This window comes from Cynoglossus semilaevis, chromosome 1 (assembly GCF_000523025.1).
Source record: "Cynoglossus semilaevis isolate Cse_v1.0 chromosome 1, Cse_v1.0, whole genome shotgun sequence".
Lineage (NCBI taxonomy): Eukaryota > Metazoa > Chordata > Actinopteri > Pleuronectiformes > Cynoglossidae > Cynoglossus > Cynoglossus semilaevis.
Window position 1 is genome coordinate 22,278,905 of NC_024307.1, and position 19,892 is coordinate 22,298,796.

A 19,892-nucleotide genomic window follows, 5' to 3' on the forward strand; every position below is an offset into this window, starting at 1 on the left:
AAACTGTTTGCTTCTCATATTATAATCTAGTGTGCTCAAGACTGATGGAGAAATTACCAGACACAGTCACACCCCCATTCACACCCACCTTCTTACTCCATACCCATTCATATACTCACACACGATCACATGATATGTAATCTGATACTTTTATAAACTCAAAAAAGTGTTGAGGAAGGGTGTGGCTACTCGGAGTTGATGAGGAAGCTGCCAGAAGAGTAAGCTGCACTCTCCCCTTGCAAGTAAAAAAATCAAGACGTCGTTTGTGTTGTTACTTTGTCGTCATATATGTTAGAATAAACCTGACAAGGTATCCATAGGATACATTTAGTGATAATGCTCCGTGAAAGGAGTAAAGAAAAAGTAGAGAAAGTACAAGTTAAAGTTAAAAGAAAGGTTGGTACTGCAAAGCGCCCAGAAGGCTGCTGCCGTCTGCATCAGCGCCATCTTGAGATTAGAGGTGATGCTGGGAAACTGCTAACAATGTAAGAAGAAGTAGTCATCAGAGTGATGCATACATCAGAGACACACTAATTAACAATAAACGTTTAGATGCACGATCCAGTTGCAGTTGTGCCGGGCTATCACTGTCCATCCAAAGCTCATACTCTAGGCTACAACAACCCAGGAGCTAGCCTATCTTACATGAATTAAGATGACTTCCTTTGAGACCAACTGTGCTTAAAAATCACTTGTATTATTTCTGATTGTGCTCTGGTACTGCTCTACGTCACTGAAACGTTATCAGGATGGATGCTAAGCTAGGTGATAATAATCAATATCATGAAGGCACATTTTGCTTAATGGAAGAAAGTTTTAACCAAACAATAAACATAATGCTTGGAAAACAGCACAGACCATGCAGAAAAAACTTGCAGTTAAAGCAGCTTGTTTTTCCCCGCTTTTAATTCTTTACTCAGTAACTTTTCAAATGTAGCTCATTAAAATTACCTATTCCCAAAACAACTTAAAAAATTACAAATTACACAAAAAAACTACTCTATAACAGTTACATGAGTAAATGTTATTTGTTACTTTCTACATCTGGCAGTTTTAGGGGTGGATATAAAAAATGATGATGATGAAGAAAATGCTATTAACAATGGTAGCGTTAGCATTGTTAAAAGATCTCGCAAATGTAGCAACAAGACGAGCAAGTATTCAGGGGAAGCTAAATATACTCGCGAATGATGAAGATTGGCTGATAAGGTTTCGTTTACTAAGGCCAGGATTACTGAACCTGTGCGCAGAGCTGAAGCCTGCCCTAGAGCGCAACACAGCGAGGAGCTAGAAATTGTCTTTACCCACACAGGTGCTGCACACGCTGGGGGTTCTGGCAACAGCTGCATTACAGCTGCATTTATTCGATGAAATCCATGCAAGTTTTAGTACATGAGGCCCCTGATCTACAAATATATAATGTCAATAATATGAGAGTAAGACGAATTGAAAAAATTAAAAAAACCAAACCACCCCCCCAAAAAAACAAAACCATCCATCCATTTTCATCCGCTTATCCGTTACCGGGTCGCGGGGGAAGCAGTCGCCACCCACATCACATTGCACCGTACCAAACCTTCCTGCGGGTGGTGAGTCCACTGGAAGGTACCAACCGCCCTAACCGGGATTCGAACTTGCCCAGGAGGTGAACCCTGGGGTTCCACACCACCAATGACAGAGACATTGCCTCTGGGCCAATGCTCCACTAAAAACAAAACCTAATTTCTTTATCCAGTAGTTCTCAATTATTTTTTGTCATGCCCCACCTTGGGGACAGAAATATTTTCACCCCTCTCCCTCCCCTCCACCCCACCCACACTGACACGAATTAAACTACTATTGAGAACCTGATACCATGTATATTTTTATCTGTACAAACCACTGTATCAGTTGCTGCCACCTAGTGACTGGAGGATTGTTATCATTCAAGCATTACAGCAGTGGTCCACTAATGTCCAGCGTGCCATATTCCATTGGAAGCCTCACCAAACCCGCCAAGGGGGGCCCGCCCCACTATTTGAGAAGTACTGGTCTAAACGCTGGAATTGTGTGAATGTGTTTCACACCAGATCACAACATTCTTCTTTGAGACGTCTTGGAACTGAAATTCAGGTTCAGGTAAAGGCTTCATTTAAGTTTTGCTCCCTGGGAGCCCACTGCTCACAAGGGTGTTCAAAGGCAGTGTAGACAGATAAGCTGCCCATCGGCTGGCACAAAGAATGTGGTTTCTCTGGGGATGAACCCAGGACCTTCTGTGTGTAAGGCAGATGTGTAAGCAGGCGTAATAGCTGCTCCACCATAGAACCACAGAAGAAAGTCACCCTGACCTGGAATCAAACCCAGGGCGCAGTGGTGAGAATGTAGACCACCGGCGGCTCACTAAACTTTAGTGGCTGGATTTTTATATATAATATTACATCATACTATATATATATTATCATATTGTAGTGGTGCAGTGTATACTGCTACCAGAAGATTCTGGGTTCAAATCCACCAACTTCCAAAATGCCAAGTTAGATGATGTGATTTTTTTGTTTTTAGGATTTAGAGTAAAATACATGACCCTATCTCAACTACTAACTACTATTTTACACTGCATTTTGTTTGTTGCCTCTGTTCTTTTTTTAAAAAAGTCCTTTCTGCCCACTCCACGTCTTGTCAGTAAAACGTCAGTGTTATACAGTATACACGTTCAGTGCAAATGGTACATACTGCATATGCTAAAACTGGTTTAGGTTTCGATAGAAGCCGAGTGGTTCCGCCCCTCCTTAAACCCCTTTTCTTTTTGCTTCATCTAGCTTGTTTTCTTACAAGGGAATCCCAAGAGATTTACAGAGTACGATGATGCAATTCCAAAGATTTTCTTTAACCCCATCTGGTTGTTTTGACTAGCTCCGTGTCTGGATTCTCCCCTGGAACATTCCACCCTCAGGAGACTAGGTCTGTTTTATTTGTGTTGCTAAGGGTTTTCTTCTTTTACCTGTAAATGTGACGACATTGGCTTACACGGCAATTGAAAAGACTACTTCACCTGTTGAGAAAGTGATTAAATTCAGGACTACTTCATTGCTTTATGCGAACATGCTGGCTCTTTATGTCTTTACAGACACAATGAGAAAACAGAAAACAACAGGTAAGGGAAAAACAGCAGCTGCTGTCTGGCTTTGCGCTTACGAAGTTATAAAACTTGTTTTTTGCCGTTAGCCACGGTGGATTAAATGAAAAAATGTTTTCAACAACATGTTATTGTGTTAAAATTGATGATAATGGCCACTATACATATTATTTATTATATACATTTATATAGCTATAAGATAATATTATTGCACTGACTGTACTCAGTGCTTGTTATACATATGACAACAGGGGTTAACTGAAGTCAGGGAGCCAACCTCCACTGTCACTTCATAAGGCAATAAATATATTGTGCAAAACAGAAGGAGTGATGTTCTATTTGTGAGCTACAACTAATGGTGGGTTTAAGTTGCACACATATTTCGGAATTTCCATGGTTAATCTCAAGTACACACATAAGTTCCTTATTTGTTCCACAATAAAAAAAATTTACCTCCATCTTTTTTATTTGTACATTGAAGTTTACAAAACCACCAAAAACAAAAGTTTTTTCCTTCAAGAAACTCAACATTTGTGTGCACACCCCGACAAACACAGGGACAAAAAGACAAAAAGACGGACACAAGCAAATGTATAAAATTACATTTTTAATATTTACAAATAGATACAACGTGGTAAAGATACTATATCATACTATACATGGTTGTTGTCATGTGGGCCAAAAAAATAAATGCAAAAAACTGCTCGGTTCCTGTCCCCAAAATAGATCTGATTACAAAATATAGTGCTCAGTATAAACATCAGTGAAGTTCACGTTCACCAGTTCAGATTCCAAAAAGATCCTGCCAGTGGGTGTTTTGTAGGAAAAGAGAGGAGAGGTAAAAATCGACTCTGCATATTACAACAGCAAAGAGTCCAGGTCAAGGGTGTCGAACATGGCCTGCTAGGGGGTTAAATCCCTTTTGTTGAATTTTAAATGTGAAAAAATGCGCACTTGTTTGTGTTCATTTGTCAAATTATATTAAATTTAATATATCCTAATGTACTTGTAAAAATTTGCAGAAAAACAAAGGAGGGGGGAAAAACATGGACTTTTTGTTTTTTATAGGTAATTATACTATGATTGTACTGGTCCGGCCCACTTTTATATTTAATCGGGTTGTATGTAGCCCCTGAACCTAAATGAGGTTGAGACCCCTGGTCTAAGCACTCTTTGATATTATGGGTATACAATGCATTCATAGTAATACACACTGGGTCCTTGGTTTACGACGTCCTTGCCCTATGGCGTTCATGGTTACATTGCCATCTTCCATCGATTTATTAAGAAAGTCTTGTTTCATCATACCAATGAATAGCGTTATAACTCACCAAGCATTTTGCGTGACAGCTAGTTGGTGAGCAGTAACTCTGGTCTATATGTGGAGGACAGCTTTGCCAGTTGTACATTCGCCAGTTGTACATGATACACTGAGTTTAGCTACATTCACTTCCTTATGTTTGTGCTGTTTTTTTTTTTTTTTTTTTGGGGGGGGGGTAACCTTCTTTTTGGCCCCCCCGGGGGGGTGGGGGGCCTTTTTTTACGTTATGTAAGTATGTGAGTTCTGACACAAAAGTGACAAAAAAGGCTACAGAACTGCAAAAAGACTTAAATATTGTTTAAACTTACATAGGTAGAAGAAAGACATTCTTTCAAAGCAAAAGACCACAACAGTGTTGTGTTCCACTGGCTATACACACACACACACAAATATATATATAAATATATATATTAAAATATATATACACACATACACATACATATACCGTATACACATATACTGTATGTATATATACTAAAAACACTTTATTACTTTCTTAGTAAGAAGCAGTAAGCTTTATCACAAGCCTCTGCGTCAACTTCCATAACTGCACGACTGCACTAACAGGCTAAAGTCAATTAGTCCTCCAGCAGTGAATCATGGACGTCAAACAGGTTTCTACAGTGATTGTCTCTCCTCCACGTTCTCTAATGCCCTCTGCTGGCAAACGAAGGTAAACACAGTTCACATTTTTCAGCCGAGCCTGTCATCACTTCGTAAACAGTCACAATAAACTCCCAAGAACAACTTCCGGTTCCACCCGGATGTGAAGTATCACTGCCAATTTACTTCTCCAAATGGCTCCACATACATGTATTTATTGCTGAAAAAATTAGACAGTCGACTGTCTTGTTCACATAACAAGTGTAGCTTATAGTGTTTGGTGTGGTCATTTTTGGAAAAACTAAAGGTCTAACAAGAGCAATCAGCTGTGATCATTTGTACATGTACACATATGTAAATTCTCACATATACAAATATATACATATACAATAAACAAACACACACATATTTAGGTGTGTTGAGGACTATTAATTAATTAAAAATAATCAGATTAATCACAATGTAATTTATGATTATTCACAATTAATTAATTAATTTTTTTTTTTTAGCCTAAAAAGGGAAACTAATTGTAATTTCCAGAATAATTCATTAATATGACAAAATCTTTGTGAAAAATAATATTTTTTTTAGCCTAAAAAGGGAAAACAGTATATAAATAAACAAAAAGACATTTTGCAACACATACATACAGGGAAATGCAAAACAAATAAAAATAAAATACCTAGCAGCGCCTGCAACACAAATACAACTCCGCTAACTACCATTCAATGTTATTAGGGGTGTGGAAAAAAAAATAAATCGATGTAAATATTGCAATTTTGTTTGCGGTATTTGTTGTGTTCCTCTTTTTGCCTCAACTGAAACACAGACTGGTGTGTTGTTTATGAAATTTTCAGTCATGGTTTATTGCCTCTACAAGTGTATGTTTCAACTTGTTTGTTTTTTTAAGAAGAAATTCGCAGTTACCAACTACATGGAATCACGATACCTGTACTATTACAATAATCAAGAATCGTGATAGAAATCAAAACTGTACTTTAGTTGGTCATTTTGTGACCAAAGCACATCGTCTCACCCCTAGTTGTCTACACGTTCATCTGGTCACATCAAAGTGACAGGGCAGCAACGTCACTGTTCTAAAAAAAAAAAAAAACAATAAAAAATTGGTTTGCAGTATCAACATGACACATCCTTCATGACAACGGCAAGGCAACAGATTTTCCCACTCTGGAACCTGTTCTCAGAAAAATACAGTTGCAGGGAACCCAGAATGTCACTGCCATGTGGATGAGGGGCCTTGATACATTGATGATACACTAACATACTCAACCTAATAACATTCCTGACATGGAACACGCAATGGAAGAGGAGTTGGTCAGTAAACAAAAGAACAATGGTTCTGTAAGGTTTAGAGATAGTTTGGTGTTTAAGTGGTTTGGTTGACATGTCTTATTTACAGAACTATCAACCTCAGTGGAAAAGGGTTTATTGTTACTGTTAAAATTGTATTGTATTGAAACTACTGTATTTTTGAATTAACTACTGTATTTCTCGTTATGCAGGAAAGAGATTAGTTTATCTTTTTCAGGGATCATTTTAGTTTGTGTATTAGCTTTTTCTTCAGTTTGTTTTATACATTTGATATTATCCAGAGTGACTGTGGTACGTGAGGAAAATTCATATATTCACATTTACATTTTCAATTGAATAAATCTGAAACATACCACGCACACTTAATACAACATTTAGAAATTTTGTAGCTACTTGTGAGATTATGAAATAGCATGTCTGGTTTTTTTTATTGATTTACTTGTTTTTTTTACTTCGTTTTTTTTTTTTCTCAGGTGGTACAGAGTATAAGACGTTTAAGAACCACTGCTTTACGGGAAATCCTGTTTACGTCAATATGACAATATTGACAATATGGAGAAGGAGGCATATGAAGAATCCAGACCACACTCCAATTTCCCCAAATTAGTCTAAGAACTAGTAATTATTGACTGCTTATAATTTGTTTTTGCCCTTTCTTCAAATCCTGCCAGTGTGGCAGCATTCTGTTAAACTAAAAAGGCCTGTTACACACGAGTATGCACATTATGGGTAAAATGAAACCAGATCATTATATTTCATTAAATATACTTGTGAATATGTGCTGTGGCTCAAAAAGTTTGGAGAACACTTTGTGTAGTGTAATTGTTACTCACTAGGGGTTAAGTAAACTAAGGAAAATGAGAAGTTTGGGGGGGGGGGGGGGGCCCCAAATCCCCCCTAAACCCTGTTAAAAAAAAAAACAAAAACAAAACTTCACTCCAAAAACTTGGTAAAGGTAAAGAAAATAATCACAGTCGTGGTACAAGTACTTAGGCTGTTCAAACGACAGGACCTGAACTGGAGTGGAAGATGCTCAGATTCATTCGGAACGGCGAGTATACATAAGAGAAACAACAAGTGGAACCTGGGTTGTACAGTTTGGAGATGGGAGGCCGGGCTGAGTTTGTGTGGGCATGTGCTTGGGGGAGACAGTGAAAATAGAAGTAAGGAAAGCAGCAAGGCAAGAAGAAGAGAGGATTAACGGATTCATGGATGTAAAACACGAGAATTTACTCAAGGTTGGTGCAACAGAGGAGAGGAAGGAAAAGATGAAGAGGGAGGATGGCGATGCCAAAAAGACTAAAATATTGGTGTATATAATGAAAATTGCCTTACTGAAGCTGCATTAATGCACAAAAAAAACTTTTGAAATGTTTGTAATGCATGTTTGGTGCAGAGACCAAAGATTGCATCAACGGATTCCCTTACCGCAACATTAGTTTGCAGAAAAAATGTCAAATTAATTAAAGCACTTCCTATACTAGAAACAATTCATTGTAAATCTACCAATAGTCTACTCTTTAAATTTCGCTTTCTTTCTTTTTCTACTGGAAGCAAAGAAATGTTTTCATTACTTATGTATAGAGACCGACATTAACATAATTATCTAATCTTTAAAAATCGTTATCGGTTTTTACTTCGAAAATAAAAACCTGATAATACAATGCCTGGGTTTTGCCAAATAATGTGTGCACTAAAAATCATTTTAGAGAAGAAATGCCTGTATGTGAAAGTGAAATTCACTAAATGGGTGGGGCTTCTGCCCCCTAGTGGGGGATTGGCAGAAAATAATTGAGAAACACTGCTTTCACCCATTACCTTTGTAAGCAGTCAGTAATTAACTTCCTTAACCACCAGGCCACCACTGCCCCGCTCTATCGGTATCAGTTGATATAAGAATCGGAAATTTAGTGTTTAGACAATATCGATATATCAGATATCGGCAAAAAGTTCATATCGGACATCCCTACTTATGTATATTGATTCTACTACTTGATCTGTCTCAATACAAAAAAAATAAATAAATAAATCGTAATCTGTAAACCAGCAGTCCCCAACCGTTATTACAGATCAAAAAAACTGCATCAATTGTTGAAATATTGTTACATTTTCAAAATAACTTTTTTTAACTTTAATAGGTTAATGTTGGCATCTGAATGACGTTATTTTTGAAATATTGCCACATAATCTTAAAGTTAAGAAAGTAAATGGATTTTAGACAGAGATAGATACTTTATTGAAATTCTCTTTGAATTAAGTAATTTAGAAAAAATAAAGTACATTTTCTCACTGTGTCTCACAAGTACCAATTGACCTACGGACCAGGTGTTGGGGACCCTATCTTTAAACAGTGTCTCTGCATCATACTGCCAGAGAGCTTGTGGGTCAAATCAATCTATTGTCACATAGCCTGCATGGACATAATAAATTGTGGCCAAGTATATTAGGTCCACTTAACTGTGATTATCATACAATATTAGATTTTTCTGCATGACATTGCTACTTCAAGGATCAATTTTCACTCTGGTATTACTAGTCAGATTTCTGTAGAAACATTTCCACAAGATATTATGTTTAAACCAGACCAACAATCTCTACCATTTGTGTATGCATATTTAAATAGACTGACAGTGAATATGTGCTATTCCATAACATGTCTTTTCACTACCAAAACAACAACGCACCAACACTTAAACATGCAGAGGTATGTAAGTGACCTTAAATAACTGGTTCTGATAGAGTGGTTTCCCACAAAAGAAGTCTTTCATCATTCACATCCTAATTATTGAGCTAGCAATATTTATCTATCCATTCATTATCTACAGCTTATTTCTTTGCAGGGCCGCATAGGAGAATACAAGGGGGTGCTGGGGCCAATCCCAGCTGTAAACAGAGGAGGGCAGGACACACCCTGGGGTATTTTGCCAATCCATCGCAAGGCCAGAAATATAGAGACATTCACTGAATCAATAACCATTCACAGTCACGTTCACACCTATGGTCAATTTAGAATGTCCCATCAACCTACTTCGTTACTGAGCATGTTTCTAAACCGTGGGAGGAAACTGTACCTGGAGAAAACCTAAGCACACATGGGGAGTACACGTGAACTCAGAAAGATTGAATTTGCGAACCGTTCCAGCAATGGTGCTATCAATATCAAAAACACAAAATACACAGGATGTGAACCAAAAAAAATCTACCTTATTATTATAGAAGACATTTAAAACCTTGAGGAAAAAAAGAGTAATCAATAAATACTGTAATTTCCGGTCTATAAGGCGCTACTTTTTTCACATGCTTTGAACCCTGCAGCTTAAACAATGATACAGCTAATTTATGGATTTTTACGGGCTAACAAGGTTCATACCGCTAGTGATCAAAGACTTTTCTGGTAGGCTACTGTGTTATACTAGTAATGTATGTTTGTGAAAGTGAAAGTGAATTATTTGTCACTGTGACACAGCATCACTGCACACACAACAAAATGTGACCTCTGTTTTTAACCCATCTCCAAAGTAAACAGTGGGCAGCTAATAAGCTGCCCGGTGAGTGGTGTGTTTGGACGGTGCCATGATCAGGGCACCTCAGTCGTAACTTGGCAGCTGGTGGACTCGAACCTTCCGGACCCAAGTCCGCTTCCTTAAACACTAAGCCACCACTGCCCTTTCTTTGTCTATGAATGGGTGTGTGCATATATGTGCCTGGGATGCGTGTGTCACAGAAAGGTAGCAAAAGTTGAGAGCAGTTCGAGCTCTGTCATGTTGAAGCCTGAGTTATACAGGAGCTGTGAAAACACTGTTTATGTTCTGTTGTGGTCGGAGTGGCTGATAATAAAGACCCCAACTTCCCTGTTTCTGTTTACTTCTGCTTCGGACAAGCACAAAGTGAAGAGAGTTAGCCCCAGAGCTAATGCTAGCTCCAACCCTGGAGCAGAAGTCTACCCTGTGTATTCCAACTACGGTTGGGACATCAAAGCAAAAAAGAGCTAACTTGTAAACAGCCATGTTGCAGGCACCGTTTTGAAAAAAAAACCCAAACATTTATTTAAAAGTGAAAAAAAAAAATCTTTCTGTGTAAATATCCTGTTACAACGTGGACACATGCGGCTTATAGAGAAGTGCGGCCTATATAGGTACAATTATTTTTTTCTTTTTAAATTTAGTGGGTGCACCTTATATTCAGGTGTGCTCAATAATCTGGAAATTACAGTATTTCACATCCTTTTCCGTCACTCACTTTGTTGTATACGTCAAATCTCACCAGCCTGTTTGTTTGCAGTCAAAGCAGATCCAAATGTTCTTACAAAAATTTACACCAAGCTTCACAAAGAGACTTACAGGTTAAAGAGAATCTGTAACTCCTTACATGTGATTGAATGATTGTTAAATGTAAAGTTTACTTTGTGATTTATCAACAAATGTATAGATAAATTGCAGCTCAAAAGAATAATTTTAAAAATATGAATAAACAAAGATACACCAGAATACAACAATGACAAAATGACGGCCTAGATTAAAATAAAACACAAAACCTACAATGATGGCCACAGAGTTCACGGTGAGTACACAAATACAGAACCCACTTATGCTTTGTCATGAACCAGTGTGAGAGGATCTGTGTGGGAAAAGTCCTTCAGTGATCAGCTTACATTACAATCTATCTACTAGCAGCAGAGCCAGCTCACAGCCCAAGACCGTGTTATGAGATTCAAATGATATTAAGTAAATCGCAGCAACATGAATCATGCAGAGTCGTTGTGTGTAACAGCAGTAGGCGTCACGCCTTTGTTCACAGGAGGAAAAGAAAAAAAAAAAAAAAAAAAAACACTAAAAAGTTCCTTGCCACTCCTTTTCAGATAAAACAGGAGCAAGGGCAAAAAGAGAAACTTTGTGACCCTCAGATTGTCTGCTGTTATTCAGGTCAGGGCTTTCTTGGCATATTCTGCCCAAGAGCACAAATACTGTTTTAACCCATTAGTAAAACAAAAGAGTAAGGTTCTTGTTGTAAAAATGCATTTGACAAGCACAAGCTAAAAAAAATAAAAAAAATAAACATACAACGACTAGTCTGAAAACACCACTGATATATGCATCACCACATATGATACAGGACCAACTGCCATAAAATAAGTAATTGGTTCAAAATCAAAAATACCCTCCAACTTCCACCTCTGTTTACACACAACAATTGTCAAGAATGAAGAAATCACCATGCACTTGACTGCTGTTAAGACCCTTTTTCAGACAAAGTTCAAGTCATCCTTCTGGTATGTGTTAAGCCAGCAAATCACATTTTAGGGCCTGCACCACAGATACAAGTCAACTTGTTGTTTCTACTACTCTACGCGACTAGTTATTTACTGCAAAAAATTAAAAAAAAAAAAATAAAAAAAAAAATAGCATTTTTATGTGGAATAAATTCTAGCACGCCCCTTGTGTACAAGACGTAGCACAGAAGGGCAGCACAACAAGTAGGAATGGCTCAAAACAGTACACAAAATTCTAGAATCAAACATTGATAAAACAAAAAACCCCAAAAAACTATAGTCCATCCGAACCAAATCCCGACCCCAAACGCTCAACTTAACTTTGCACGACATGCCATAAACAGGCACACTATTGCCTCAGCAACAGCAGCCTAAAGCTTGCTGGAGAAGTAAAGAAGGTACGGATTGATATTGGTATTGACAAATGCTCCAAGTTGCAGTGTCTAAATCTGACACAAAAAATAATGTGATGAAGCATCCCTAACAACACGTGTCCTACCTCCTGTGAAGTAAAGTACTTGACTTTAGCAGACATCCGACCAGAGGCCTGGTGACAGCCCGCCAAATCATATGATTGATGGAGGTCTTGGCTACTTCGGAATATTTTCAAAGTTGTAGCACGCCGAGGGGGATTGGTTCACATGAAGTGACAGTTCGAGCCAGAGATCAGGAGAGGCAGAGGGAACTTAGGGAGGAGATGAGTGTGCAGACTGGTGTCGGGAAACCGTAGAAGTAAGGGTTGGTGAAGGGCAAGAGGAGAAAGAGAAAAAGAATGACTCCAAGCAAGTAGGAGGAAAGGACAGTGAGGCGTTGGGGATGCTCCATTGCTGTGCTGATGGCAGGAAACCCCATGTAATTGCAGAAGGAGTGGCAGAGAACAGGACCAATCAGGTGACCTGGGACACACAAACGGGAAGAAACATTATGGTGTGTTAAGGTTAAGAGCTTTGTAGTTGGTAGTTTCAGGTCCTGGGAATTTTGTTGTGCCCACAAACTTGACCGTGGGCACGAGTCAAGAAAGAACTCTTGTTGCAATTCTGGGTAAAAGGGATTTGAATTGCTCATGGAAAAAATAATAGGTGATAGATATGGACTTCAGGTGAGCCAGTCAAGCACAGGCAATCTTTCCAGGGATGCTTTGTAATTCGATCAGAATTAAAATCAACATTTTTCTGCCAAAAAGATCATTCATATTTCTCCCACATTGCGCCTGTAACCAATGATGCCAGTCACACTGACACTTTGACAAATCGGTTTGTCTGTTAGTGCCCTACCAAGTACATCTGGTCAACATGTCACCAAAGTGTCATTCTAGTGACATTCATGGCATGTCCAACTGGGACAAGACCTTAGGGCCAAACAAAGGACCAGGTAGAGAGATAACATTCACTGGTCAGAAAATGCGCAGAAATGCCACTGTCCTAGGTAGCGATGTAACAAAATCAACATTTTGGTATCGATACAGTACCACCGTGTGTTACGACACTTTTGATACTTCTCAATCATGTATAAAATACTTAGAATAAAAATATTTACATTAGATATAGTCATATCATAAGTACGTGTAAAGTATGTTTTTTATTTAGTATTTTACTATATGGCTAAATAAAAGTCATTGTACAGATCATGCATGTGTCTCTGTGTGTGTGCATGTGCTCTGGAAAGTACTCCAAGATGATAAATCACTTTTGTATCTACAAAAATCTATTTTGTACATCTTAAGAAGAGTTCCACCAATACTGATTTCTGAACACAATTCTTTCAGGGTGTTGTATTCTTTACAGACCCAGTAAGATAAATCTTTCATCTTTTGACTGTAGAAGACGAACAGGTTGCTCATAACTTATGACTTAAAATGGTCGAACTGACATGACATGAAATGACAACAACTTTGTCCTGATTCCTTACCTGTTCTGATGAATATAAAGGCAGTGTAGGCACCAAAGACTGCTGTGTAGGAGAACTGAAACACTGTTGACAGAAAAGAAACAAACAAATAAAAAAATCATCAACAGCCCATTTTAACTTGTGAATATATCTGATAACAAACAGTGCACCAATTTCTCACCTGCGGACAGAAAAATTCCAGACAGTGTCCCCTGTCGAAAACGAAGCAACTCAATCACGTGGTGGAAGTGAGCTGCAATACAAAAATAGAAAAACTGAAGCAACCTGAATGAACTATGCAGCGAATGTATGCGCAGCAAAAGTAGAAATCCAAAAATATTTAGCAGGATTTACTGGTTTGACAGGGGTGGATGTTAAAGTATAATTGTACAAATGTCTCTGTTTAGATGTCTATGAAGACTCAGTCATCCAGGTCATGGTCAAGGTTGAAGAGTTCCATTAGCCTCTGTTTAAGTTTGTACCCTGAGTGGGGCAACTGTTAGAGAGGTTTTTACTAGGGATGGCTCGATCTGATACTCAGGAAGTCAACATTGATTAAAATTTAAGGATGAGGCATAAAAAAAACAACTACAGCCTGTTCGATAAGATACCAAAGCCCAAATGCTCAATTTGACTTTAGTGCGACATGCCGTAAAGAGAGACATTATCGCCTCAGCAGCAGCAGCCCACAGCTTGCGGGAGGAATTAAGAATGTCTCAATTCATCTGGGAATCAGCACATATTCCCAGTTGCAGTACTGGTATCAGACATGACAAAGCTGTATCGAGCCATCCCCAGTTTTTAATATTGACCCTCACTGTTTAGGACATCGAGACAGTGAGAGCGAACATAATGTCTTGATTCCAGCCCCATGCCAATGCTATACATTGCGTAAATTGCAGAGAAGACCCTCTGACGTAAGGGCTTCACTTGAGATGATAAAACATTCGGGTGTCTGTTGACAGATTTACATATGAACTTAATTTCCACTCATGCATGTGGTCATGGATAAAGCTTGCTAGATTAGTGCTTTCCTTGACCATCCTATTAAATAAAAAAAAAATCGCCAACATAACTGTCCACCTGCTATAAGGTCTTGTATATCTGTATACAATTGTATACAATTGTATATCTGTATATTGTAGGTCTTGATATCAGCAGGATATCAAGCAAAGAAACAATGTTGATATACAAATGTCGTAGCATTCAAAGACGTATCAAGTTGGTGGCCATTCTATCTTTCTGATTATATATTTATCAAATTCATTTTCTGTCTTGCCTACGTTGATTGTAGGCAGAAGATAAATATATCTGAATGTTGTTTCATTCAGAAACGAGGGCATTTCAGCTTTATGTTTACCACAACGAGTGGTTCCCAAAGTGGGGGTCGGGGAATCATTTTAGAGGTGATACAGCAGGTGAAAAAATATATATAATTATTTATTTATTTTTTGCCACTGTGGAAAAAAAATTACTGATTTGAAATTGTATTTTCTCTTTTTTCGACGTAAGAAATTCAGAAATGTAGTGTTGTAAATAGCTGTGAATGTGTCGAAAATCCAGTACTGCGGCCCACACCAGCTTTACTGTGAGACTCACCCACTCCAAAGAAAAGCGGACAGGTGAAGATAGCAAGAGACGGGCCCGCACACGGTACCAACATGGGAAGCATGCAGGCCCTGAAGACTAGCTCCTCTGTCAAAGGAGCTACGATCTGGTTTCTCAACCAACGCATATCACTGAAGCACAGTGCCCAAAAGTAAGGGTCTGCAAGATGATAAGAACAGAGGATAAAAATACAACATCAGCCAAACATATTCAAAACAATTCAAGGGAAAACTGCTCCTAAAATATTTATCGTGGCAGTTTAAATGTAACCAAAAAAAAAAGGGAAAAAAGAAATCAGCATGCTGCCATGCTGGGGCAGTGGTGGCTTGGTGGTTAAGGAAAGTTTCACGATTAAGTTCACCATCTGCCAAGTTACCACTGAGGTGCACTGAGCATTGCACCATCACCACACACTGCTCCCTGGGCTCTTAAGCTGCCCCGTGCTCACTTTGGTGATGGGTAAAATGCAGAGGTTACATTTTGTTGTGTGCAGTGCTGTGCTGTGTCACACTTTCCTTCTCACCAAGGACTACTCTGATGCCATCCACAAAGGTCCAGGGGCAGTCCATGGCCAGCTGCATGAGCGGGCCCAAAAATAAGACCTGCAGCGCACACAAAACTGTTAAAGCAGTTACACCAGGATTAAATTAAAATACAGTGATCCCTTGCTATAACGCGGTTTACTTTTCACGGTTTCGCTACTTCACGGATTTGCATCGTGCATTGTGTTCTGCATTCTGATTGGCTAAAAAGTCACTATAAAAAGTACGTGCAAATTCTCTTGCAATTTCGAGTTTATCAAACCTCATGTCGACAAAACGCTCGGCATTATGGAATTAATGAATCTTCCGTTCGTTCCATAAAGAAGGAAGAAAAAAACATAAGGAAGACAGCAGCAATAAGTTTTAGTATTTTTTTCATAATCATTTTTAATTTTCTCCCGTTCTCGGTGGGCGGTGCTAATCTCCGCAATTTGAAGCCTTCTGTTCACGTTGATGATTAAAATTATTATTTAACTGTACATTACAGAAGTTATTTGTTGAAACGTTTCTAACGTACTTTTATTTTACTTTATTTGTGAAACAAATGGTTGACTCTGTAAAATGGTGTGTTCGTTCTTTCTCTTCTTTTTCTGAGTATTTAATTGTAAAAAAAATAAAGATTTCTTCTTCACGGATTTTGCCTATCACGGGTTCTTTTTGGAACGTAACCCCCGCGAAAAACAAGGGTTTACTGTACAATTAATTTTGACGCAATAAATAATTAAACAATCTAGAGACGTGTTTCCTACCATGGTAAGAAACAGGGGAAGTATGATAGCAGGAATCAGGCCTTCAAACCGGATCCCCATGAGAGCAAGTAATGAAGAGTCAGTCTGAAACAAAAAATTGAAAAAAAAAAAACTTCAGTCATACTGTATACGATGAGATGTAAACCGTCACTGATCAAGTAAGGTAGAGACAAAGGAAAATATCAAATATAAATACTTATTCAGTGAAATATCAAACACAGTTATAAATACCCTTCACGAACCTACCCCACACTGTTATCAACCTTCCCTAGACTGTATTACCCTTTGCCACACAAAATATATGCAGTGCAGTTGTAAAATGGAAATATAAGACATACATATTACATATATATATTAAATACACATTTTGGGTGCGCAACAGAAGTTAGCGCTCAGCTGAAGGAGGGAGAGCACGGGAGGTTCGACGCAGGGTCAGCCCTGGACACAGGTGAGCACAATTTGAGTAATCAAGCCTATCCTTATTAGTAGGAGCAGTGAACAGAGGAGTGCATACTGGACAAGACAGACGGACCGTATATGAAAGCCAGACATAGCGCAGGAGCGCACATGTTAGCGCTGTTAACTGTTGAACAGATAATTTTGAATAAATACCATTTATTTCGAAAAAAAAGAAGCTCAGTTAGATAGATAAGACAGACAGACAGTAAGACAGACAGAGAGGTTTTTATTAATCCCTTGGGAGTTCCCTTCGGGAAATTAAGGAAGTTACCCTAGAATGGAGAGTTTTAGTATTCATATTTTAAGGAACTAAAGTGCAAAATAAAACACAAACAATTTTAAGTGTGTCTCTGTTGCTGCTTTCATACAGGCACTAGGATCAAGCAGTCAAACCCCTTTACTTCCATACACAAGCGCTCCCCTTTACTCTCATCTGCACTCATGGGCCGTAAGGTGAACCCTATTATCGTTTCATCTTGCGCCAACATCTGCGAACTAAGCGATCTTAAGTTTATAAAAAAAGAATGAGTTACGTTAAACTTACAGCAAAAGGTTTGTCGCAAAAAATCCTACCCATTCTTTATTACAAGGCATTTTATGAACTAGCAAAAAATACCTGGCAGAACTAGCTTCTTCAGGTCGTAATAAGATTTTGGTTCGTGAACGGTGGCGTGGTTTGACATGCGATCGTGCTAGACCAATCGAGTAGCTGATTGATGACAACCCTCCAGCAACATGGCTGCCTCCGTGGTTTTACTTTACGTTACCAATGCGGAGGAATTCTCCCTGAAAAGTCTTCTGAAGTGAGCCAAATGGATTCTAAACAGTGCTTTATATTTAAATAATTTGCGCTTTTGCAGTGCTAATGGAGGGCATCACTTGTAGGGTGAATAGACAATTCTGGCAAGGCTGATGATGCCATACAGAGAGCCTTGTATCTAGCCCAATTGACATTTTCAGCAGCTGGCTGACTATACAGGTGGCATACATATTTGTAAAGTAGCGCAAATGTTGAGTTAAAGTTAGCATCCAGATTTTTCAAAGCCTTTAGGTACTCTTAAGGTTTCTCACATGCTACAGAAAAATGTCTTTCCTTTGCCTTTACCATAAAAGGCACTTGAGAAGTCACACCCAGAGAATGTATGTATGTTAATCAAGGCTAAACACACTGGTTCCAAGAGCTGATGACACCTTGGTTATGTCAATGATGCGTGTCCTGTGGCCTGTCCCTGTGAAAAAATATAAAAATTGTCAATAAACCTCGGGCAGCATGTTGGATGGAAAGCAGCGTTCTCGGTAATGCTTTCAAACTCCAAATCCAGGCAGTGTTTGTAGTTTTCAGCTACGTATCAGCACTCACCACTCAACCCAAGCCACTGTTGTAGACTCTTCCTGTACATATTCCACCGTGCAAGCGTAAAATCCTGAATTTTTTGGAACTTCACAAAGGCTATTTGCATATAGCACTGTTTATGTCCTGAAGATTTTGGGGTTTTTTTTACTAATTTTTGGTAAGTTTTCCTCTTCTTCGGTACTGCTAGTTGAAACTCTGCAGGTAGCCATCTTGCTTTTCTGTTTAACAAAAGCTGCTACCCTATTAGTGTAGTCCAGTCACGTGTCGACAGTACCATCTCTCGCGCACCAAAAATCTTAGTCACGTGTCGACCGTACCATCTCTCGCGCACCAAAAATCTTATTGCGCCTTGAAGACGCTAGTTCTGTATGAAATGCCTTGTTATAAAAAAAATGGGCAGGATTTTTTGTGACAAACTTTTTGCTGTTATCTTAGTTTGCAGAGATCAGAGCGCAATTCAACTTATGAAAGACGTTTCATGGTTCACCTTACGACCTATCAGCGACAACTAGCAACGTGCGTTGCCTCACTTGTGATGGCACTGTGCTGCACACACTGACTAAAGCAGGCAGTTAGCACATGTCCACTGCTGTCTCTCTTTATGTCACCTTGCTCGATTACCTGTAGAAGGTAAAGAGGAAATGAAAAGAAGGTAAAGACAAAATGAAAAGAAGGTAAAGACAAAATGAAAAGAAGGTAAAGCGAAAGTGAGAGAAAGTGATGTAAAGGTCAGGTCAGACAGTCAATAAAATAAATGTACCACCTGAAGGTAAACCAATTTTACCAAAATCATTGTTTAAATGGGTTGCAATATTGAGCCATGGGCCTTGCCGTCTCAACAGGAGTGACGGTGAATACCATAAACAAAGTATTCACCACCTATGGATTTAATAATTACTAAAAGAAAGTTTTTTTGCAGCATGTCTAACATGTGCTAAACATAATTCACAAGGAAACAACCGACCAAAAAGAGTTAAGTTCCCAAAACCTAATTACCCGTTCCAGGTGCTACATATGGATTTCATTGAACTCAATAAAAGTGAAGGACAGAAATACTGTCTAGTCATAGTGGATGCCTTTTCTAAATGGGTAGAATTGTTCCCATCAAAAGCCGCTGATGCTATTACAGTGGCAAAAGCATTGGTCAAAGAGATTATACCAAGGTTTGTGACAATATAAATTATTACATGAGCCAAGTCATATCAAGCATAAGCCAAAAGATGAAAATAAATTTAAAACACCACTGTGCTAAAAACAAAAGAAATACAAAATTCTAACTTTATGCCAGATACACCTATATCTTTGCAGAGTGACGGTACGCCAATCCAGGTCGGCGACTGGGTGCTGATAAAGGTCATCAAAAGGAAGTGTTGGTCGAGTCCAAAGTGGGAAGGCCCATACCAGGTCTTGCTGACGACACCTACAGCCATAAAGATTGCTGAACGACCATCTTGGAATCCTCTTTCGGATTGCAAGAGACAGGTTCTTGGTACAGGATCCAAATGGTTGAGGGGAAGTCCGAGTACAAAGGGGTGTAGCTATAAAGAAGTTATACGTCTCAACGTCGGTGAAGCAGAGAGATCCTCAGCCATTTAGCGTGATTACTGTATTGGGCTAACCATAGTCCTGCAGACATAAGATGATTGACAAAGA

At 38.7% G+C, this 19,892-nt stretch overlaps 1 protein-coding gene across 1 annotated transcript in view; it reads right to left on the reverse strand.

Annotated features, from left to right (window-relative positions):
* Positions 1-5,910: 5,910 nt before the first annotated feature.
* The window catches only part of rce1a (Ras converting CAAX endopeptidase 1a), a 20,142-nt gene continuing 6,160 nt past the window's right edge, over positions 5,911-19,892 (reverse strand). Inside the window, exons 3-9 of the mRNA XM_025057834.1 lie at positions 16,427-16,510; positions 15,659-15,737; positions 15,127-15,294; positions 13,709-13,780; positions 13,549-13,611; positions 12,140-12,536; positions 5,911-6,136 (exon numbers count right to left, since the gene is read on the reverse strand). Of these exons, the coding sequence (XP_024913602.1) occupies positions 12,307-12,536; positions 13,549-13,611; positions 13,709-13,780; positions 15,127-15,294; positions 15,659-15,737; positions 16,427-16,510 (696 nt within the window). The 3' untranslated portion in view covers positions 5,911-6,136; positions 12,140-12,306. The remainder of the gene's footprint in view (positions 6,137-12,139; positions 12,537-13,548; positions 13,612-13,708; positions 13,781-15,126; positions 15,295-15,658; positions 15,738-16,426; positions 16,511-19,892) is intronic.